We start from the raw sequence: 25,061 nt of genomic DNA, 5'->3' as shown, positions 1-25,061 counted from the left end.
TCATTAATTTATGTTTTCACTTTTAAAGGCCGATCAAACTGTATCAAAATATTGGAGAATATTTCCTCTACTTTGATGACATGTTTATGCATCTCAGGCAACATTTTTATATTCATACTTTTCTTTAATAAATGCTGAATACCAGTACACTTAAAAGAACATATGTAAAGATAATACAGATTCTACTCTGTAAGTCATCCATATCACATGCAAAAACAAAACAAGAACTTGTAATAAGTTTAAATGTGTTTGCCCCCAAATAAACGTGCAAGTACCCTACCCTGAAGATGATCTGACTACCTTAGCCTTTTGTGAAAGTACAAAGCTAAGTTCTTTCTGATGGCCCACTTTGAAATTAATCTAAGAGTCTATAAATTTTAGAAGCATTTTTCTATAGTCTTTATTAAGTATAATTTATTGAGATAATATTTATATCCTAAAACAGAGGTATAGGATTGAGAATTTAAATCTCTTTCTGGGTGCTTAGTCTTTCTTAAAGGTAATACTGATATCATAATTGTTGTATCAGCATAAATGAGATTTGTAAAAATAGCCATTAAATACTAATTCACAAGTATATTTAATACACATATAAATCCTAAGTTAAAAGTATAAACGAGAGGAAATATAGCATAGTTCTAGGATTTCTACATTGCTGACCATCAAAAAGTAAGCCACCCTCTTTAAGACTTAACAGAACTTTAAAAAAAATTGCTTCAACATGTGAATTTAAGACTTGACTTTATTCGGCAAAATCATTTATTTACACAATGGGAAATGCTGGTTTAATTTTGTCAATGAAATAAAAACAATCTGAACAGAGACAATACCGAACTTTATATATTTTGTATTAGAGCTGACCAACTGTTTCCTTACCTGTATCGGGAACATCAAGAGCAACAGTATCATGAGGACACTGGTTTAACAATACACCACACAGATCCAACAACGCCCCAGGAATTTCCAAATGCAATTACCAACTTTTTCTTTTTTTATAAATATATAAAAAAACAAAAAGTCAGCAAAACCAGCATTATGATGTAGTATACAGAGTATAACTCCGAAGTCTGTGGGTCAGTAAAAACCTTATCAGACCATCCACAGTTTATAAAGTGATCTGCTCTTCTTCAGACCACCAAAGCAGAATCCAAACAGGTGAAAAATATATCACTTTTTAGAAGACAACAATGATCTGATAAGGATTTGACTTAATAGAAGGGGGAAGAAAAGAAATTGCAGAGCATAGCCCCTATTAGAACAAGCTAACTTTCCAGATTTTCCAAATTAAAAAAACAAAAACAAAACAAAAAAAAAACACTTCAACATGAAGCTACAATACAAAGTTTTTCCATTTTTCTTTGTAAAAAGTTCAGAGTTTGCAATTTAATCCTGGGTTTTTAATGTGAAGGACAGTTTGGGCCTGGACTTCCCCTTGCCCAGGATAATTTTTTGTTCTTCTTTTTGTTGACGCTGTCGCTCTTGTTCTAGTTTCATCCTTTCCTCATGAATCTTTCTTTGTTCTTCAACAATTCTCAACTGTTCTTCAGCCTGGAAGTTAGAAGTAAAAATTAGAAATTTATACAAATTTCATGGCTTTTATTTGTAGTATTTGGGAAATCAGGTGAGAATTTATAATCAATAGGAGCATACGATAGCATGTTTAATAAAACTTGACCAAAGGTTACAAAAAAAGTGAGAAGAAAAAATATTGATAAGTTAGAAAAGAACTTATTAATTATTCCTACATTTTCTGATTTTTTTTAAAGAAAAATCACACACATTTGGAAAATGGAAAGAAACTTCTACAAGTCATGTCTTGAGATCATTATACATTTAGTCCTGTTACATATTTTCAGATACCTTGAGTACCATCAGATTAAAGATTGTCAATTATAAACCAAGGCATGGATTTATTCAGAATATTTTATCTACCTATTATGATAGCTACATTTGTCATTAGCAAGTCATACAAAAAATTATAGAAAAAATTCCCACTGGGAATACATTATGTTGTTAATATACAACCAAGAAATACTAAAGATCTCTTTCTTCGGAGAGAAAAAAAATTTAAAAAACTTTTTTGACCTGGCTGACTGTAAGTTGATATCAAATTTCAAATGGACACTTGTCTACAGTGGGTTCAACTCCTTCAGTCTCAAGCAACCAACTTCCTTACAGCGTTTTCTATAGAAGATTTGCCCTCTTTACCAAGAAAATACAGGCTATTCTCAGTTTGTTTCCTCAAGTCTCTCCTTGCCCTTCAAAGATACCATGGCCGCTTCCTTAATTCACAACCAAGTACAACTTTACTCCTCTCTGCCAGGGAACATTAGACAAGTGTGTGGTGGTGATTTTGGCTGTTACAATGGCGGAATGGCTCCTGGAATCTAGTGGACAGAGGATAGGCATGCTGCTAGACATCCTACAGTAATGGATGGGATAGCCCCGACAACAAAGAATTATCTAACCCCAAATGTTAATGGTGCCAAAGTTGAGAAAACCTGTTCTAACCCTTGGATTTTTATTTTATTTTTTAATATATCTTTATTGATTTCAGAGAGGGGAAAGGAGAGGGAGAGAGAGAGATAGATACATCAATGATGAGAGTCGTTGATTGGCTGCCTCCTACACGCCCCCAACTGGGGATTGAGCCCACAACCCAGGCATGTGCCCTGACCAGGAATCGAATCCTGATCGCCTAGATCCTAGGTCGATGCTCAACCACTGAGCCATGCCCGGCAGGGTGATTTTTAATATCAATCAGTTGTCCTTTTTTTTTCATATCTGATCTGGATCTTAAAACATTCACTGCATCCTCTGAATGCTTTCCTATTCACAAACTCAAATATTAAAAGTCATTACTTCCATCTCCATTAAGTCTATTGAAATTATTTTTACATGGTCAAAAACTAACAGTAAGTTTAGTGACCTTTCTCTTCATTCATTCTCCTATTCACTTGAACTTGAGTTCTCCTGTTTGTCTCCACTGACAGGTGATGGATTCAGTATGCAACATAAAATACTGAAATTTTATCTTGTAGGTAGGCAAAAGCCAGCTTTTAAATACATAATTAACACAAAAAGGTTTATTTTACTTTTGGGGTGGTGGTGGTGACAGACTAAAAAGTGGAAAACAAGACACTGAGGGGCAAATCCTCTATAATTTAGTAAGGTCAGAAATGAGAAAAATAAGAATTATAAATAGTGGGAATCTGGTGGGTAGGCAAGATGGGAAATAAGTAGATTTTCATATATTTCTAGGTCTTTGTGTTCTCATTAGGTGAAAAACCCAACACAGAGCTGAAATATATCTTCATTCTTTCAGATCTTTCCTAAGCTATATTTTCAGCTGGCTAATGAACACCTACCTGGGAAAACTCTGGGTACCTTCAAAATTCAGCATGTTCAAGATTTAAATTCCTCTAGTCTAACCCTAAAATACATCAGGTGAAAAATATACACTTCAGTAGTGTCTTTCTACGTTCCCTACTGCCATCCATATACTTATTATAGCTGTCTCCTCCCTCTTTCCCTGACACCACCAAACAGTCATCGAGTTATATTCTTTCATCTAGTTTCTTTTCCATTTTATTGCTACCATACCAGTTCAGGGCACATCTCTTACAAACCTAAAATGGTTTCCTGTTTCCAGTCCCTGCCCATTGATCCATCCTACACAATGCTACAAGTCTCACCCTTCTTAAGCATTGCTCTCTCCTAACATCAGACTTCCAACGATTTTCAATGTACACACAGTGTGGTTTAATTTCCTAAATTAGCATACTACTTAGAACTTCCTATAATCTGGCCCCAACTCTGTTTCTACTATTTTCTCTTAAATTATCCTATTTTGCCTCCCCTTCTCCGTTGCGAGTGCTATTTTTCCTCCTACTAAAATCCTGTCTATATACCAAAATCCATTTCAAATCACCACTCTCTTGCTTAAACTTTCAATCATAATTACAACAAAAAAAATTTATCCGCTCTGATCACATGACAATTACTTTACCCATAGTTTTAATCAATCATCACACATTTGGGGTAAGAGCTGGCATGTGCAACTGAGTCAAAGTAAAGACTCTTAGTATGTGTGCATGTGCTTGGGAAACCCTTACCAACACTCAGACTCACTTTTCCCTAAAGTTCTAATTCAGCCCGTAGGAAAGCAGATTAGAACCTTGGGGAGTGAAGGGTTTGAATATCACAATCTCAACTCATGAGAGAGACTTAATTACAAATAGTATTTTTACCCTATCATATTGATACTCAAAAGTGTAATACCAAATGCTAGCTTATGAGGAGTGTATTTATTGGCAGTAATCTACTAAAACTGCATCTTCATAATACTTTTACCTAGCTATGTTATTTTCTGAAATTTATTCTGTAAGTGAACTTGCACACATTCAAAACTGTATGTTACTTATTGCAAACATAGTCTGTAAAAGTCTGAAAAACCCAAATATCACCAATATAGAACTATCAATAAATTACAGATCTATAAAACAAAATACTGTGTAGCTGTGTTGTTTTTTAAAAAAAGAATCTCCTATATACTAAAACAGAAAAAATCTCCAAGTTATAAGTGAGAAAAGCAAAGTACCAAACACTATGTATCATGTGCTACTTTTGTGCAAAAAGAGGAAAATAAAAATGTATGTATTTGTATCTGCCTAAAAACTGCATTGTAAACTCAGAAAAAAACAAAACATAACTGAATATACTTTTGGGAAATGGGAATGGAAAGTGGGTGGGTAGGAGGAAAAGAATGAGGATTTCATTGATTTTTCTTAAAAAAAAAAAAAAAAAAATTTTAATCCTCACCCAAGGATACTTTTTCCATTGCTTTTTCAGAGAGTGGGAGTGAGTGGAAGAAAGAAACATCAATGTGAGAGACACGCATCAACTGGCTGTCCCTCATTCGCTCCCCAACTGGGGATGGGGATCAAGCCTGCAACCAAGGTTATGTACCCTTGGCCAGAATCGAACTGGAGACCCTTCAGTCTGCAGGCCCACGCTCTAACCACGGAGCCATGCAGGCTAGGGCTCTAAAATTTTCTTTGAATCATGCAATCACATTACCTAATCAAAAAAATTAAAAACAAACAAGATTTTTAAAGTAAAATAACTTCTTTCATAGACAAAAAAACACTAATTCCACTGCACTGAAATTACCTTTAGATTGGATAAAGAAAGAGAAGTTCCAGTTTCATTTAGGTCTACAAATAAATATAGGAGATAAAAGTATGTATGTGTGTAGAGCTGTAATTCCTCTAAGACTATAGATAACAGTGGTACCTCTAGTGTTAAGCATATGATGTCTTTTAAGTACTTGATAATGGAACAACTTTTATGAATGAATTGAACAGGTGAGTATCCTGTCTTTACACGTAAGTATTTGTACTTTGTTCTATTATAGCTTTAAATTAAGCATAAATGCTACTCAATCACACCTTGGAAAAACAAACAAAAAACAAGAAAGAAAAAGTAGACTCGTCCAGTAAAAACCAAAGTTATCTCTCATCTTAACATAGTGTCTCTCATGTGCTGAAAAACTGGTTTCCTCCCATCCACCTGTGTGGTATGAACCTACACCTTGTTTTGTATTCTTCTAAACTCTACCCTTCTCTGCAATAACTGCCTGACTTGCTGTTTCCTTCCTGATGATTCCACTTGCTGGAGAATAGACACTGTTCCTTGCCTCCTTGTTTCAAATTTATACACTAGGCATTATTCTCAATGGAGGTGGGAGAAAGGTATGTGTATGTGTGTAAGTATGAACAATACTAAGAATTATGTGGTGGGCATCAAGGAGGCCAAAGAGAAAGCTAACGATCATAATACTAGAGTCACTATACCAGGACCCTGTTCTTTCTCACGAAAGTGGCTTTCAACCCTATACCTCACTACAAAAATTGGTGAGATGAAATACACAAAAGCAAACATATCATTACAGAAGAGCCTATTTACCCCTCCCAGAATCTTCTGTCCCAACCTCCTTTACCTAGAGGTCTTACTGCCTTTTAAAAAAATTATTCTAAGTGTTCTTCTTACACTGTCAAGTTTTAGGTCAAGGTAGTCCTCTGCAGCAGTCTCTTTAGCAAATAGGAATACTGAAATCTACTACTCTCTACATGAAACATATGAAAATTAAAAAAAAAATCCAGATACAAATATTTGGTATAAGTTATAGGAATATTATCATTAGGAATCACACCACTACTCAGAAATATGATTTCTGCATTTTAATCTTTCTAAACACATCTTGTTCTACTCTGCCAGTTGCAATTTTTGATTCATCTTCCCCTCCATTACAAGTATAATGCATGGCCCACTTTAAATAAAAAAAATATTAAAATGAAATGCGATGTAATTAGTTCTGACCCTTAGTAAACTATATATTAGTAAAATTTCTAGTTATTCACATACTAAGAAAAAAACACCACAACAGTAACAGGATTAAAAAACCAGGGGCCCATGGAAATTATTATTTGATACCAACTAAAGAGTATACACACCCCCCACCCAACCAACTCCTTGCCCTCTTTCTTCTCAATTTATTTTAATCCCTTTTGTTACCTTTAGAACTTAAATGTACTTTTGAAGCTTAAACATTAGATACCATTTCCTCAGATTCCATATAACTTAAGTGCAGACAACTGCTTCAAGAAGGAACTGAACTGATAGATGAGCTTAGTATGGAATATTAGGCACAAAAATCACTGTCCTCCAGAACTGTGGGGAGAAATCTAATACCTTCACGATTTTATCATTCATGTCCTAAGATTTCACAAAAAACTGTACTCATCTAGACATGGTTTTTTAAATCTTCGGTACCCTAACTTCTCTCTGTTCTTTCAGGTCAGTTCTTTTGTCTTGGCTGTTCACTCCCGTTTGTGGAAGTTCTCCTTGGCTGTTAGCAGGATTACCTCAGTCTTCTCTGGTTCCTACAACAGACTGACTTTTCCTTCCTTTTCCCTCCTCTTCCTCCATCTGTATACACTATCACTCAACAAGTTTACCTTCTCTCTCTCTAGTTTCTCTGCTACCTTCCCAATGCAAGCTGTTATCTTTTCACTGGCCTCAGTGACTTTCTTGTTTCCAGTCTGTCCTTCAAGTCACCCTATTACATGTCAATTAATATATTAGTGTCTGGGAAAATTTTTAAATAGTTGCCCAGAATACATTAACATAATCTTAAATCAGCTTTATATCTTATCAATTGGGATTAAGACTCTCACTGATTAAAAATCCTTACCTAACTTTCCCACCATTTCATCTCAAATTAAAATACTTAATTGACATTTACATTTGGTGCCATACCATTACAGAGTGTAAGTACATCACTATTAGCTATCTTAAGTACTGTTGTTTCAACTGATATATGCTCATTCTACTATAAATGCCCCATACTCTTTCCAACTATGTTAGTTTCCTGTAACTGCTTTAACAAATTACCACAAACTGCATAGCTTAAAACAGCAAAAATTTATTCTGGAGGCAAGAAATCAGAAATCAGGATCACTGAAACAAAACCAAGATGCTGACTAAGCCACATTCATTCTGAAGGCTCTAGGAGGGGATCTGTTCCTTGACTCTTGCAGCTTCTGATGGCTGCCAGGGTTTCTTGGCTTGTAGAAACATCCCCGAAATCTTCAAGGCCAGTATCTTCAAATCTCTCTGTTCTGTCTTCCCATCACCTTCTCGTAGGTGAGTGGAATCTGTTGGGAGTCTTGACAGCCTTTCGCCATTATGTCCTCTCACTATTCCTTTCAGTCCAAGTTGGCAGTGTTTCTGCTGATACAACAGCCTCAAAAACATTGTGGGTCAGGTCTCCTATGTATATCAGGCCATTAGATAAGAGGCTCCTCCAGACCTTTCCTGGATGATCTCACCTAATCCTGACTTTTGCTTAAGTGGCTGAGGTAACCTAAGAATCACATGCATAAGCTCTTCAGCATCAGCAAAATGCTGTCCAGCCACATACCATTGGCCTTTTTTCCAGAGCAAATTTTTCTAACAGCAAATCTCCTAATTTAGCATCTTTTGTAATCTACATAAACTGAAAATTTCTCAAACATTAAGTGGTCATTCTTTTTTACTTATCAGTTCTTTCCTCAATTTATTTCTTATCAAATTTTACTATAAACAGCAAGTACAAACCGGACCTGACCTTTAACACTTTAGAAATATCTTCAGCTAAATATGCAAGTTCATCACTTACAGGTTCTGACTTCCACATAACTGTAAGGACACAATTCATCCTAACTAGAAGTGCCTTTGAAGTCATTTTTATTTATTTTTATTTTTTTACCAATAGGCTTTTTAAAGCAGTCTAGGCATTTTCTATCATGACTCAAAATTCTTCCAGATTCTAACCACTGTCCAATTCCAAAACCACTTCCACATTTCTAAGTAACAATCTAGGTAGTTCAAAACAACACAGAATTATTCTGGAGGACAGAAGTCTAAAATCAGTATCACTGAACCAATGTGAAGATATCAGCAGAGCCTTGCTCCCTCTGGAGGTTTTAGAGGAGTCTAGTTCCTTGCCTCTTCCAAACCCTGGTGGCTGCCATGATTCCTTGACTTCTGACCCACATCACTCCAATCTTCAAAGCCAGAATCTTCCAATTTCTCTCTCTGCTATCTTCTGCTTTTCCTGTGCGTTGTATGATGAAATCTCCTTCTGCTTCCCTCTTATAGGGATATGTGTAACAGCATTTAGAGCACAATAGATATTCCAAAGTAAACCCCCCATCTCAAGATCCTTAACTTAATCACATCTGTAAAGATCCTTTATTGGGGGACCATAAAAGATAACATTCATAGGTTCCAGGGATTAGGACATACGGTGTGAAGGTACTTGTTAGCTTACTGCACAAACTCATTAAAAAAAAATCCTTGCTTATGTTTTTCTAAAAACCCCTTTCAGAGGAACTCTCAATTGCAAAGTGTTATCTGGTTTACTTCAAACTTCAGTATGTGAAGTACATTCCATGTATGGTACTAGTTTTTCTCTCAAACTGGTGAGGTGCAAAGTGTTAAAGCACAATAAACATGGTTAATCTCCCTATTTGGCAAAAGGTGAGGGGAAAACTATTTCAATATTAATGGAAACAGCCTGCAAATCTAGGACTTATAATTTGTGTATATTTTAAAACTTAAAGAATGTCCCCCCAGTTAAAATTGATTTTTCCTTATCAGCACGTTTACAATTCTATTAGAAATTGACAGCCTGACTTATTATAGTTTAGGTGTTTACATGCAGAATAACTAACCAGTTTCCATTTTCCTAGCACTTCTCCAGTGGATAGTTTAATGGTCGTTTTGCTACTGACACAACCCCCTGGAAGAACATTTTATTCACATCAACATCTATTACCTTTCTTAGTTTGTTTCCCTTTCTGAATAAATAAAAATCCTATACATTTCAGAGAGTATCTGAGTTTTGCCAGGTACACCATAAAAAAACTGTTTGAAGAGAACTTAATGCGTTGCCAGTACTCATTCAAGAACTAGGACGCAATCTGCCCAAAAGCCAAGTCAAGTCAAGCCACATTTGGATTAATTCTGACTTGATTTTATAGATCAAGTATGTCTGTTGATAGTTTTTTGCTTCCTTATGGACAAATAATCTCAAGTATCTTGATAAACAATTTGGAATTGAAATGAGCAAAAATTACCCTTAGTCTAGAGCACTTAACATGATTTTCACACAAGAGAGCCCATGGTGCTAAGATAATGCATTTCTTATTAGTCATGACTAGGACCAATCTTTGAACTTTTGTCACAAGGACCTACCAAAAAGTCAAAGTGTAGCTTAAATTTGCCCTGGCCGGTGTGGCTCAGTGGCTGGACTGTGCACCGAAGGGCCTTTGGGATCAATTCCCGGTCAAGGGCAAGTACCTGGGTTGCAGGTTTGATCCCCAGCCTCAGTCCTGGCTCATGTGGGAGGCAACCAATTCATGTGTCTCTCTCACATATATGTTTCTCTCTCTCTTTCTGCCCTCTCTTCCCCCCTTCCATTCTCTCTAAAAATATCCTTGGGTGAGGATTAACAAAACAAAATGTGTGGCTTAAATTTATTTTCTTTACTAATATTTTTACTTATAGAAAGTGTACAAACTAGAGAAAAGTATAAAGTTAGATATAAGTCTACCAATTAAAGATGATTATTCTTAGCACTTTGGCATATTTTCCAGTCTATAAAATATGCAAAAATATATTTGGAATTAGGATAATACTGCACTTAGGTATTTTTCTCCTGCATTATCAAATATTTTTTTACTATAGAAAATCCACTGTATGTAGGTAATATAATTTATCTAAAAACCTGGGTAATTTTCAAAATTCTAAAAATATGGGGGAGAACATCTTTGTAAATTTATTTGTATCTGATTCAGTTTCCACGAGATAAATTCTTAGAAAAATGAATTTAAGGTTCCTGATGTTTACTATCATTTTCTAAAATGGTCATAGCCATTTAAACTCCCAGGATCACTATATCCTTACCAATACCTGGTACTAATGGGGGGGGTACTTTTTCTAATTTGGCATTTAGTATTAGAGGAAAAGAAAGGGGAGACATTTGTTTGCTTTCCTATTGAGGTTGAGATATATTTTCAGGAATTATTACTTTTCATTCTTACTTGTATGTACCTCTTTTACATCTGCCAAGTCCATCCCCACCCCCCAACTAGTGAGACAGTCTTCTTTTTTAAGAAATTTCCCCCAGGGTAATTTCTTCTTCCAGCCTGTCTTTAATCTGCTTTCAAAGCCTCATCTCCATTACTTATCACACAAACTTCTTACTACACATAATGTTGGTTTACTACTATACTACAACTGCTAATACTTTTCCCACTAGCCTGAGAGATTCCACACACTCTTGCTTTTATTATAATTCCACTTCCTGAAAGGCCTTTGACCTGTTTAATTTCCTCACTCTTGTCCCCACCCTAAATTCAATTTCTAACTCTCCACCAAGAAAGACCCAGCTCAGGTGTGTGGTCCAGAGCAATTATGTCAATCATCTCACTTACCAAGTATTTCCATAGCATTAGTTAACTCTTCTTAGAGTCGTCCTTGTCTCCACAATTAATACATTAAATGTGCTTTAAGAGAACTTAATGCCTTGTCTACTTTTATCTCCAATTTTTTTTTTTAAATATCAGTTTCCCAATATAGATTATGTGAATAGTTAAGCTTGGCCCATCTGTCTTCCTTCCTAGCTTTCTAGAAGCCAGAAAACATCCCATTCTTTCTGTTTTATATAGAACCAACTGTTCTACATTTCTAGCATGTTTACTATAGCATGAAGCAAACAGAACTGTTGGTTCAACAAGATAAACTAGCACTACTGATATACCCAAGAAAGTCCCATGCTGCCTACAACACTATTATATTCCACTTCCTTTCTTAAATATCTATTATTTTAATGGGGCTTTCAGTGTGTTCCATATAATATTTCTTAATAAACATGCGGTATAAAGATAACAAAGAACTGTGCTCAAAAGACTGAGAGGAAAAGGACAACAAAAATGAAAGAAATCTCAATATGTACTTTTGCAAGGCATCTTCATACAATAACATTTTTCTGTCTCCTCCTACACAAAGGATATCCTATTTTCCTTGAAAGCATATAAAACCAAATAAAAATTTTCTCCAACATCAGCAATAATTCATGCTTCCAATTTTACTGAATACAAGAAGCAAATTAGTTAATCATGTTCAAATTCTTACCCAAATTCCTCAAATTAAAAGTTCTTTTTCCTTTTTTCCTAAGATACCTTTTCACCAAAGTTTTATTGATAACATGAAGTTAGAATAGTGTCACCACAGTCTATTAGGTCAAACTCACCAAATATTCTAAAACCACTAGTGCTAGTCTAAAGGCTAACAGACCAGTGGCAGTCTACAAACTAACAGATCCACAGGTATATAGAAGCTTTCATAGCAATTATTTTTCTAATAATTCATCTTAATAGTATTTTGCAAAAGTAGAAGTTGGAGATAAACTGAAATTACAATACAAAACAAAAACTGAAACACCACCACCACTTGAGAAACACTGCTCTATAATATACTTGCTAATCTTTCCCAGTAATGACACACAGAAATTTTTATTTTTATGGTTCAAGAGGGTAAACAAAAAGGATACTGGAGGAATATAAAGAAGCCACACTGTCCCTGGCACCCAGACACCCAATCCAGTCAGAAGGAATCCAAAATCTTGGCAGGGCTTACCAAGTTAAGAAACGTTGCTCTAGAAGTCACAATCTGCCATTCCAGGCCACCCACAAACTGAACTCACTACACTATCCAATCTCTTATGTCCCAAGAGAAATTCTACACTATCTGCTTGGAAATTTTGCTTCAATGTTTTAAATACCAATTATACGGTTCCTCTCCTCTGGAAATATCCATGTCTTAACAAACTAGACTGTATTTACTTTTCAAAGCTCAACTTTCAAAGCTCAAATTAAGATGCACACTTTCTTACTTCCTCCTAATTGCATCGAGATTTTCTCCTTATATGCAATCACTAAAAAAAACATCATCATATACAGGGTGGTACAAAAGTAGGTTTACAGTTGTGAGTACAGAAAACAGTTTATTCTTGTATTATATATTATTTATTGCATTATTTTCCATACGACCTTAAACTTACTTTTGCCTCACCTGGTACTTATTGATAAGCATGTAGCTGATATATCGATTTCATTCATATTGCTTTTTCTACTTAAGCAGATTTTAAGGCCTTTTCATTGAAAAAGCAGATTTAAGTCTTCCCCTTCCATTATGGCCTTTGAAAAAACCAGGGCAGTGATATTAACTAAGAATTCATTATAATGTGCTAAAAGCTGCTCAGGATATTTCCAGGATTGGCTCTTATTTGGAGGGCACAATATCTTTTAAAAAACACACACAAAACCATGCTCTAGAATCAACTACCCCCATGGTTCTAACTTTTTTACATTCTTATCATCTATGGATATATTATCTACGGTACTCCTTCACCCCCAACTTCAATGGGATCCACTGTTAATTACTTATACCCTCCCAGATCTTTTTCAGTGCCCATATAAACACAGTCACAGAATTTGTGTTTTTTCCCCTAAACCCACTTAACTAGAGCTTGCAACTTACTTTTTCCCCTCCAGTCATCAGTATGATTTAATTGCAAATGTCTCCCTATGGCTGTGTTATTTTCAACATATTTCTATATAAACAAAACTTTTTTAGACATCTAGAACCAGAGTCCCTTCTGAGTCATATCTTCATTCTGGGTACTAAATGCCACTAATCCCCCATTCATCCTAAAGTAAAATTCCTTCCATCTCCGACTTATATTTTTACTTTGAAGTAGAATTCCCATATGCCCCTTTCTTGGGGAAAAGGATGTTTTTCCTTATACAGAAATGCCCGATTATCCTCCTTTGTTTTTTGGATTATTTATATGCATAGCCTTTTAATTCAAGCTTTCTTTTTCATCATAGTTTTTTATATTTTTAAAAAAGTATCTTGCCCTGCCCAGGTAGCTCAGTTGGTTAGAGCATTGTCCCGATACACCAAGGTTTCAGGTTTGATCCCCCGTAAGGGAACATACAAGAATCTGCCAATTAATGAATAAATAAGTGGAAAAAATTATCTCAACATTCTTATGTTGGCTTCTTTTTAAAATTTAATATTGCTCTGTGTCACCTTTTCCATCTCTATATCATAATTAATACTCTGTATTTGTTAGGTTATAAACTTGGAGTAGGAGAAAGAATTTACTAATCTGGTATATTTATTATCATATCTATCTATTCTGTCTAGTAATTGGTAACAAGGCAACTAACACAACGTGAAATGTTGCTTATAATTGGTAACAAGGCAACTAACACAAAGTGACATGTTGCTTATTAGTTGGTTTAAATACCTGCAAGACTGTTCATTTTTTAGGTACAGAAGTGTGAATGAGGTTAGAATAGAAAAAACTGGGAATGAAGGCAGCACAATTTTCTCCAGGAAACCTGTTTTAAACAGCTGCAAATTTTGGAATTTTCTTCATATTAATTAGAATATCAGGATTGTCCCCAAATAGATTACTCTGGAACACAGTAGCTAAAATCTAATCAACTATTCCACTCTTGCCTCAAATCTCTTAAAATGATCCTGAGAAATAAAAATAATTTTAGAGGACAAAATCATTCCACAAAATTCAGAAAACCAAAAAACCCAAAATACTATTCATGTATGCTTTATACATACCAGTTTGGCTTGTGCTTCTGCAATTTTTCGGTTATTCTCTTCCAGTATTCTTTCTAGCTCCTCACGTTTTGCACGTTCTTCCTCCTAAAGGGGAGGACATGTTAAGATGTTAGAAAAATAAAATGTTTAATTTTATTGATAAATATTTACTAATCTTCCTCTGAACTTTTTTGATCTGATTTACAGGGTAGCTTTATAGCTACCTTCTGTCTGACAAATGATAAACTGTGCAGCCACTAAAATTTGTTTCTAACCCTAAATTTCAATCACCCCTCCCAGTCCAAACAGCAACCGACTAAACCCTCCCTAATTGATAGTTTCCTGGCAATTATTACTAATACTTTAATATCACACAAATCAACAAGGACAACTACAAAACTGGAATAGTATTTACCAAATTAAAAAAATAATATAAAATATAAATAAAGTGAATATTTGTCTCACCAATTATGTATACCTACGTATTCTTTACCTATACTCCTTTAATCAGCATTAAAAGTTGAATATTTACTGTCTTGTCCAGTGTCCTGCAGAGTGTGCTCCTCGGCTGCCATACGCGCCAGCTTCCTCTTTAAAATGATTTGTACTGTTAGCTTGGCAATACCTGCATCAGCAGCTCAACCATTTATAAACAACATACAAGGAAGGCTGAGCTGAGGAATGCAGATGTTTATGGTAAGAAGGAACAAAAAATGTAATTCATCATTCCTAAGGCAAACAATTAATAAGAAAAATACATTTACTGTTAGTGAAAAATACAAATGGTAATCCATACTTCATGGAACTAAGGGCTTCTTCCACGGGGAAAATGGACTTAACATTCAGATGTTGACAATTTCTAAAGGCAGCTTATCTTGTCATCTACAGTCTGAACTGAAATTCAGGAATCCAGGGGGTGCATAGTCAGGAAATAAAATTCTGTAATTTATTTTTCTTGGAGAATTTAATGAGATTTTTATAATGCAAACTATATGAAGATTGCTTGATGGTTTGGGCAGTTTTAAAATCACAGCATACATATTCAAATGATTTTAATAATTGGAAAGACTGTCAGAGGGTTGTGTCCGTGTAAAAAAAAATACTGTTAATATGAAACAAAAAGCACATGAAGAGAAAAAATCTTCCTATGATTAATAACTCGCTACAAGACAGCACCATTACTCCAAAAATATCTTCAATTAAAAGCGCTGATACAAAAATTTCATACGTTCAATTGCATTGAGAATATGACATCCACCAAATACAGACGTGTATATGTAGTAAAGACAGCACAAGGGAAAATACATTTGAAAAGCTAAGCTTACTGGAAAAGAGAGATTAATGTCAACTTGTCCACAATAATGCCAAGATTAAAAAATGACAATGAGGCATATATTTTGAGTCAAATATTTAAATTCAAGAAAATATAACTACAGGATTTCCTGTGGCACACACACCAATTGAATTCGTATTTACTATAGAAACTATGTTGAGGGACACTCAGTACTGTAAAGTAATTTGCCTTGAGTGTTCCAGTGACTTTTAAGAAGTTTTAGGATCCTGGAGTAATCAGTGCAAATAAGCCATAAAGCTTCAGTAGCAAATTACTGTCTCACAGAAAGACATTTTCAACTTCTGCTCCAGCTGCTGATAAAGCAAATCATGTGTTTAGCTTGACTCCAGACAAGGACAACCTGTTCCTTCATAACTCTCTAGAGAAAAAAAGGAGTTGTTAGTAGATACTAAAAAGTGGATGAATAATATGGACATTTTTCCTAAAAAGATTCTTTGAAACACATTAGGAAAATGGAGGGCCTTACAATCAGAACACTAGAATTAGTCCACTGTGTTGAAGCAGAATTTGGGGCAGGAGATGAGGGATAAAAGAAGGAAAAAAAGAGCAAGAAAACCTATTTATCAAAAGCAGGTGCTTTCGTCACTCAATGTTAGGCCCTGCTCTTTAATCTGACTGAAGGCAAAAAGCCTCTCACAGTCTAGGTAATAAGAACAACAAACAGAAAAGAATACATAACCACAGGTGGATTTTTAACCTTTTCCCTTTACAACTCCCTGTGTCCCCCCCCCACCCTCCCAAAAAAGAATGTAAATCCTGCAGCCATGGCAAAAGTTTCAAACACTTCTCAAATATGTAAGCCAGTTCCATTAAATCAAAAAGTTTCCTTGAATACGTTTTATGAAAATAACTTTTAAGTATCAGTCAGCACTTCTGAATAGGCTAAAAAATTAACTTTCGCAGCAATGTTAAGTTTAGATGAGAAAGGAATTAGTCTGTATTCCATCTCTTTCTGAACTGAGCAGAGGCACACCCAACACTGAAAGTTTTGCCATGGACTGTCTCTACTTTCCAAACGACCGAGCGTTACCTCTCTGGCTTTTTGTGCTGCAAGCTCAGCTTGTCTCTGTCGCTCGAGTTCTTCGAGCAACTGCTTTTCCATGATGCGCTTGGCTTCCTCCACCCTTCGGAGAACTTCTCGCTCAATTTCATCCTTCCTTTTCTCCAATTCTTCCTCTACCCTTTTTGCTACCAATTCTTCCACTCTTCGTGCTGTTTCTTCCTCGATGAGTTTTTCTTCTATTTCCTGCTGCCGGCTAGCAAACAAAGTAGAAAAAATGACTTAGATAATATAAGAAATAAACCTTAAAATTAAACTAGTTATAAATCTATAGAATACTGAGCCTGATTATAGGTTTCTATGATTTTTACAATTCATTTTCATGCAATATCCAAGGATCTAATAGATACCATGATGTTAAGTGATAGAGAAATTCAAATAAATATAAAATAATGGTTTTTCCCCCCTCTATCACTTTCTGAATTAAAAAACTAGTACATACAAGAGCTTAATTCATCAGTTTTTATTTAGAAATGTTGAGCAAACCTGAAACAGAAAGTCCACTTTTGTTATCAACTTTACAATGAAAAGACAAACTGTAAATATATGGATTGGCTCATTTGTCAATCCACCCTAAGGGGTGAGCTACAGAGAAGTCAGGAACAACCATTATGTATAGCAAGCAATTCAGATGGGCAAAATTCATTCGCCGTCTTCCCCCCAAGCAAAGTCAGAATAAATACAGACTCAAAGAGATTCAGACTGTTATGGCAATAGTTGTGTAGCTTTTAGTGAAAATATAAACCACCTTACTCAGGTTCTGAACTTTATACACTTTAAAGAACACATTTATCATCAGTTCTATTAAAAAGCCCAATGAAGTGTAATACTGTTTTAATTATTTGACCCCATAAATAATCAACTCATTTCACTCAAAATAAAATTCTACACTGAAAATATTGACATTTATTAAGTCATAACAGTGGAAAACTTGCAAGCTTTATACCACTGGTATCCAATGATATAGCCTCACACGTGTCTAGGCTGAACTGAAAATCAGAATACAAAAGGCCTCATATTTTGATTTGATTACATTAAATGTCAGTATTTTGAGACAGACTGAAAACATATTAAAATTAATTTGTTTTTTGTTTAATAAAGACTTTATAGTTTCGAAGTGGCCATTAACACCCAATCCACTTCAACTGTGTTTTGGGGGGTGATTCAATTCCCACTCTAGTGCTTTCATTCTCAACTCCTGTTACTTACTCACAGTGATACCATCCTAACACCAATGCATCTTTCACACTCTGATTCATATCAATTTCTGCACTTAAAAGCTCTGTATTTTTTCTGTCAAGGAGACAGTAGCTACTTGAGAACGTATAACTTCTTTTAGTTTCTAGATATTTGGAATACCTATTTTGAAGACTTTTTTTTTAAACTTTGTTTTTATTGTTGAAACTATTATAGATGTCCTCATTTCTCCCCCCCTTTGCCCACCTCCACCCAGCTTCCACTCCCCCCTTCCCTTTGGCCATCAGGAAAGTGTTGTGTTGCTTGTTTCTTAAAAAACTACTCCCCATCACTACATTAGTGATTTTTATTTAAAAAAGACATGAAAGCCAGCATACTCTAACTATAATTTTCTTTTATTCCTTTTCAATTTCCAATAAAATACAGCTTTAGGGTAGTTCCAATAAGCCTTTATAGAAGCTCTGTAAGAGAACAGATACTTACCCTAACACTAAAAATAGTTAAGAATATATAAAGGAAATCAGGCAGCAATTTTAATGGAAATTAAACTACATTTCAAATAGAAAGATTTTGTTTATCTGCTTCATCCAGAAAAAGAAAGAAATAAAAGATAAAACAAATAAGACTGACAACTGCTGAACATGGATGATGGGTATATTAGGATTATAACAGTCTCTCTACTTTTGCAATAGTTGGAAAGTTTTTCATAACACGAAGTTTTAAAAGTATACATACCCACACACACATATTTTGCCAGTTGGTTCTTATGCAATCAGTAAACATAGAGAATCCTAAGAAGAAACTATAATGGTACAATTCAACTCTTAAAGAAAGGACAATGTAAAAGTTCCATTTAACACTTTCCATATAAAGTAAAAAAGAAGAGAAAGAACAGCATAAAGCTTTATGTTAGCTTATCAGTATAAAAGATGCCAAATTAACTTAGAAATTTGGTAAAGGTAAAAAGACCTGATACAGATTCAGGGTTTTTGTCAACCAGTCCCTAAGTGATAGCAATAGCACAAGGGCTAATAGGGCCACATTTCCATAGATATGTAAGCATGAAAAGAGAAAAGGAGCCTAAATAAATTTAGTTTATCACTTACAGCAAAAGCCAGATCCACGTGTTGTTAGCTTCCCAAGTCTCTGCTCCCGCTGATGGATACCAAGCCACTGGGGGCTGGGTGACCGGCAGCACGAGCACAGGTGGTGGATTGCTCTGCTGTTAAGAAGTCAATTCTAACTACAGCCCAGCAGTTTTATAGCCTGAAGGGGAGGGCAAGTGGAAAGTCCCAAGCTCAACTGAAACAGGGAGGATGAGAAAAGGCCTAACAGAGTTTCTCACAAGCCTGCTTATCTCCCTTTGTTCCTGGAGGAACCACAGAGCAGCCCACCATGACTATAATTAAGCCTTGCTGCTGTGTCCTACTAGGAGACAGGCAAGGGAGGTCAGGGCCCCACAATAGAACTGTTCCCCTACAAGTATCATCAAGAACATAATTTTTGTTGTTGCTGTTATTCTTGATAAGGTTAAAATTGCTATTCCAGTATATCAGAAAAAAAAATTTAAACCAATTTTTAGATCAAGTGCTAAAAAAGTCAAAGTTCAATACTGCTTTAATTTCTCTCCCCATACACACTGAATTCAGAAAACCAAAGGGCACTTGTACAACTGAATTAAGCAAGTATTAATCTTTATTGATGACAAATTTATCATAATCAATGATAAAGCAGCTATTAGGCTAACTTTCCAAGAGGCACTGAAACTTTCTTAAACAAAAAAACAAAACACCACACACTTTTGGTATCTTACAAAAGAAGTATCTAATATCATTGCCTATCCACTCCCTAACACTTTTGCCACAGGAGTTGTCACACTCTTGGTGTTCTTTTACTCTCTAATCTTTTCCCCAGGCTCTTCTGCTGAATCCATTCCTTCGCCAAGATTTTGTGGCACTGAAGAAAGGGATGATCAAAATCTTCAAGTTTTTCAATGGAAATGGCTTAACATTAGGTCTCCATTTTCTCTATGGTCTCAGGTGCCTTAAAAACGCCAGTCACAATCAATTTTAAAATGATTATTAAAACAAAACTCCAAAAGCCCAGCAAAACAGCAGTTAAAGGAGAGCATGAATTTGTACAGAGCAGCTTGCAACAGTATTTTAAAATATCTTTAAAATGTATGAACTCAACCCTAGGAGCTTATTTCTAGGAAGGGCTTCATAATATTCCCAAACAGCATTAACTAAGTACTGAATAGGTACCAAATACTCTGCCAACAGCTTGTACACCATGTCATCATTTACATCTTTGATGGTTCCCTCGGCTAAGCAGTTCACTCACTGGACCCCATCTCATTGCACTTGGCTTAGAGGTGACTCTCAATCTGGGTAGACTCCAAAGCTAATGGTCTTAAGCACTATAGTACCCTTCATTGTTTCTCCAGGACAAATGTTAAGAGGCAAAGGCATACACAAAGGTTTATATACCAAAATATTTAAAAAATTCATAAAAACCTTATCAACAACCTGATGCCCTCACCCCCCCCAAAATATGTAGTTTCATCTACTAAATTTGTTCATAAATGCTGCTCTTTGCTCTCACAACAAGCTCTTCAAGTATTCTTCAAATAATCGCTCATATAGATCCCAGGTTCAGTTTAGATATTCTGAGAAGACTCTAAATCTGTCATGTAATTAAAACACTAAGCATCCTCAAACCTAGGTATCACAGGCTATAGTAAGGTACTATGCCAATTAACATTTTCCTGATTTGCTGCAAGTCATTTTCAGCTCTCTACTTTTCAACAGTTAATACAACATATATACAGCATCTCAAAAGATTACATATGATAACGATAAGGGTGCAGGGGAGGGGAGAGAGGGAACCACACTAAATGACTGGGACATAGGGAGGAGAGGCAGAGCTTCTGAATCGAATTTTGAACCTTGTGAATCAGCTATGCAAAAATGAGGGGGGGGGGAATCTTTAAAAATTTTACGGTCTGCCTTTTACTGCATTAAGACTGTAACTTATAAGATCACTTCTTAAATTCACCAGGCTCAATCTGGCTGTATTTACATAAATTACACTAAACAACGTATTTTACTGAGGCCCATTATATGCCAAGAATTGTCTTGATGCTTAAATGCACTATTTCTAATCTTTGCAATAAGCAAGACAGGTATCTTCATTTCAGATAACAAATCAGGCTCACATAGGTGATGTATTCAAGGCCTCAGAATTGTTAAATGGCAAGGCAATCTAGTTTCCAACCTTACCACAAAGTTTCTAATCAGTTAAGACCAACAGAAGATTCTAATTTTGCTGTCCCTCTCCATCTCACACTGGACCTACTAAAGTTACACTTGATACTAAGCATTCTTCTGGTACCTTTTCTCAGCTTCCACCCTGTGCTTGTCTTCTTCCATTCAACTGTAAATACAAATATCCCAACTGCTCTTCTTCTCCCTCTCCCTGGGTCATTCTATTCTCAAGGTTTGTCCATATATCAATCTTGTGTAAACCCATTATATCCAAAGATTAGTGCCCACAGTGGAAGTGCGAAATGGAAACTCCCTTTGATTTTTCCCTCTCCCTTCTACACTGGGTTTCTGACATTTTAACCAGTGTCTGAGACACAGTAGTTACTTAAACATTTAGTGGCTGAGATGTAATAGCCACAATATAAACGTGAGAGCCAACATTATTAATGCTTTCTTTTCCTATGTTTCACATCCAATTTTATTTGTTTTAAATATTTCTTAAATCTATCTCTCTTTTGCATTCCAACAACTGCACCCACACTACTCCAGTGTAGACGTACTATAACTAGTTTCTATCCTATATAGCAGTCAGGGATCTGTTTTTATAAAAGGCCTCATGCCATTTATCTGCTTAAAACCTTTCCTGTTTCTAGGATGAAATCCAGTCTCCTTAATGTGGTACACAAGACCCTTCCCATGATTTCCAGCCTCTACTTGACCTTTCCAGTAACTCTATGACTTTAGTATTCATAGAACTTCACGTTCCAATTAACATTCACCTTTTTACTACACAAGTATCCTCCTAGGCCTAGCCTGACAGTCTCTATTTTTATCTACCACTCATTCCTTAGGAGAAGTAAAGCGTTTACCCATTCAAGATGCTTCTTCCTTTCTATAGTCACATCACCATCACTGAATTTACCACACTGCATTTGTTCCTATCTACATATGTTTTGAAGCTAGACCAAGATCTTGGAGAGGGGTCAATCATTTTTATATTAACAGCACCTAGCACACTGCCCGGCACATTAAATGCTCAATAAATTGAGCAATAAATTGGTTGGTTGAATGAATTAACCAAAAGGGATTTGCAGGCAGAAGACTTCTGTCCATTCTCATGGCTGCAAAACCTAGGTTGTTCCCTTCTTCCCTTTGCATTATTTTAAAGGCATTAGACCATATTGTAGTGTCTACAGCATGGCACATAGGAATTCAACGTACAGGTGGTTGCTAGCTCTGCCCACTCCTTCCTTCATAAATGCTAAGGGTAGTATGCGTCTCCTATCAACTTGGAGAAGTTAGTATTTTCCGCTCTACTTTCTGGTTTTCATCCCTGGATTTCTTCTTTGCTGTTTACGTGTAGCTCACTAAATGATTCTAATTATTCTTAGCATACCACATTTCCTTTCACTTTCCTACAAGTCTTAGCTTTCTAGTGAATGGAAAGTGTTTTTGGAGGTCTCCTTTGCTTTCACATGGAAAAGTTAGGAGATTTCTTAGGTAATTTTTAAAAATATACATCTGTTGAGTTATTTGAGAGCTACATCTTTACAGTTAATATTGCTCCAGACTATATACTATATTGTATACTATATAATCAAGGTTTGTTGTGAAACAATTACTTATACTTGGTTTTCATATATATCATTGACAGTTCTAAGAAGTAAAAGATGAAAGCATTGCACACATTTTAAAGGAATGCAGCAAAATACCAAATACCTCTCCAGGTACTGCATCCTCTGTAATATTAGTGTTTAAGTCTCCTACCTCTTAATAACTTTGCTCTTAGAAACGAGTTCTGCTGAAAAATCTACATAATACAAACCCAACTGCAGAAAAACTTAAAACTCCCAGACAATTCAGTACACATAAACTTATCTCAGGAAAATTTGAAATTCAGTAACTTCCCTGCCTCATGAGCACTTTCTAAACATGCACTGAAGAACTGAGAAAGATAACTGGTTAAATACGGGAAGTGAGCACATTTAACTCTACCTTTCGATGTAAACTATAGGAAAGGAATACCCAGAACAGAGTACCCTGGTCTTAAAATGAAATGCTACATTTTAAACCCGAAAGTTCATTAGTTTGGGATTATTTACACCTACTCTTGAATCAAAAGATACTTAAGAAAGCATTTTACCCAAACAAGATTTTCCTTACATGAAAGTTCTGCATGTGAGCAATGTCTAAACAGCAAGTATACAAGGGGAAGCAAATATCAAGATTGCACCGAAGTCTGCTACAGGAGAATATCAAAGTTAATGAAAAGTAGTAAAGAGAGTAGACTTTGATTGGGATGGTGGTTACTCAGGTGAATTCAAGCGTCAAAACTCATCATACTGTACACTTAAGGTGTGTGCATTTCGTTCTTACACCTCAAAAAATAAAGTAAAAAACTGAAGAGACACCGAGACATTTTAAACAATAAGAATACATTAAAGTAAAATGTATTAGGAGGGTGGGGGGTGTCTAATTTCGGAGAAGGCGTTCCAAATTTACGCTGCAATACAAGAAAGCTCTGGGCAGCTGCGATTTGCATCCGATGAGTTAATGCCTTTCTGCCCTTCGCCAGGGGGTCTGCAAATGCTCTCCAAACACGTTTCCAGGCTGGCGTACCGCTAGCCTCAAAGCGAACGCTGCTCCCCAACCCCTCTGAGCTCCACCCCCTACTTCCGGCACTCTCCACCCCTCTCGCGCCAAAATCGCTCTCTCCCCTCTAAGCCTTTCCTGCTCCAGTCCCACTATTTATTTTCTTCCCCACCCAACTCGTGGGTATGTCCTGCTCCAGCCTTTCCACATGCCCGTGCTGCAGCCTCTCCGGCGGGTTCTCACGACCCTCCAACCTCCCTTTCTCCAGCCCCACCGCCCTGGGCCCCCCATTTCCCACCCTGCCCGCCCCCCCCCAGCTCACTCCTGGCTCCGACCCCTCCCCCGCAGGCACTCACATTTTTCGCTGCCGCTCGAACTCCGCTTTCTTCTCCTCCTCCTCTCGCTTCTGCTTCTCGTCCAGGCTGCTGCGCTTGCTCACCGTGCGCCCGAAGATGTCGATGCGGTCGGGTGGGGACGAGGCGCGCTCCCGGTCCCGCTCGCGCCGGGACACGGCCGTGTTGGTGGAGCGAGAGCGGGACCGTGACTCCCGCCGCCGGTTCCGTTTACTTTCCCGGGATTTGGAGCGCTTCCGTACGCGCTCCTTGTCTCGGGACCGCGACCGGGACCGGCTCCGCTTCTTGTTATGTTTGCTGCTCTTGGTGTGTTTGGAGCGGGACGAGCTCCGGCTCCGAGACCGGCCCATCCTTCCGGGCGACGCTGTGACTAACCGCTGGCCTGGAGCCCCGCACGCGCCTGGACGCTCTCGCCTGCGCCTCCAGACGTAGGCTGGCCGTGTCGTTGAAGCCGGGGGAAGGAAAACTGTCAGCCAGCTGACTTTCTGTCACTCCGAGGTTGACGGCCGCCACGAAGGCCACCTCCTAAGACAAGGCCGCAGCACCAGGACTTGCTAAGATGGCAGCCGCTGCTGCACCGGCCTTCCTTCCCACAATGCCCCGCGCGGAACGCGCCGTCGCGCGAGCCCCGCCCCCTGACGATTGTCGCCGAAGGCGACGTGAGTGTTCCCGAGTGCGTTCGGCTCCTTCCGCCAGCCCCCGCGCCCCTCCTGCCGCGCAGGAGCCGAAGTCCGTCGCTTCTTCCGTAGTGCTCTTTTGCTTTCTGGTAAGATGCCAAGACCTTAAGAATGAACCTATTACGTTTTGGTGCGAACGAAATCATGTCTCGGCATGAACTGACTGCTTTATTTTCCAGGAGCTGGTTTTGTCAGGCAGCCCTAAGTTACATCAGAGTGACCCTGAGCAGATCACCTGCCTCTGAGCTTAGCTTCCTCATTTCTACGGTGGAGACAACCTCACCTAGTGAGGCGGTCGGGAGGCTGACAGGAGGTAGAAGGCGGCTT

General features: G+C 37.1%; 1 protein-coding gene across 1 annotated transcript; it reads right to left on the bottom strand.

Moving 5' to 3' along the window:
- Positions 1-724: 724 nt before the first annotated feature.
- ARGLU1 (arginine and glutamate rich 1) lies at positions 725-24,606 on the bottom strand. The gene is made up of 4 exons (XM_016203862.2): positions 24,061-24,606; positions 16,620-16,845; positions 14,257-14,340; positions 725-1,548 (listed from the first exon to the last, which is right to left on the bottom strand). Exons 1-4 carry the CDS (start codon positions 24,405-24,407, stop codon positions 1,384-1,386), a joined length of 822 nt encoding a protein of 273 aa, XP_016059348.1. The 5' UTR covers positions 24,408-24,606; the 3' UTR covers positions 725-1,383.
- Positions 24,607-25,061: the final 455 nt, after the last annotated feature.

The sequence above is a fragment of the Miniopterus natalensis genome, chromosome 2, assembly GCF_054644295.1.
Source record: "Miniopterus natalensis isolate mMinNat1 chromosome 2, mMinNat1.hap1, whole genome shotgun sequence".
In the NCBI taxonomy this organism is placed as follows: domain Eukaryota; kingdom Metazoa; phylum Chordata; class Mammalia; order Chiroptera; family Miniopteridae; genus Miniopterus; species Miniopterus natalensis.
Note: the sequence above shows the minus strand (reverse complement) of the source record. Positions and strands in the feature narration are given on the sequence as shown.

Coding starts and splice junctions, on each gene's coding strand:
- ARGLU1 (XM_016203862.2), bottom strand. CDS start 24,407: ATGGGCCGGTCTCGGAGCCGGAGCTCGTCCCGCTCCAAACACACCAAG. Junction 16,846..24,060: donor TTCGAGCGGCAGCGAAAAAT/GTGAGTGCCTGC, acceptor TTTGTTTGCTAG/CCGGCAGCAGGAAATAGAAG. Junction 1,549..14,256: donor CAGAAGCACAAGCCAAACTG/GTATGTATAAAG, acceptor TCTAACTTCCAG/GCTGAAGAACAGTTGAGAAT.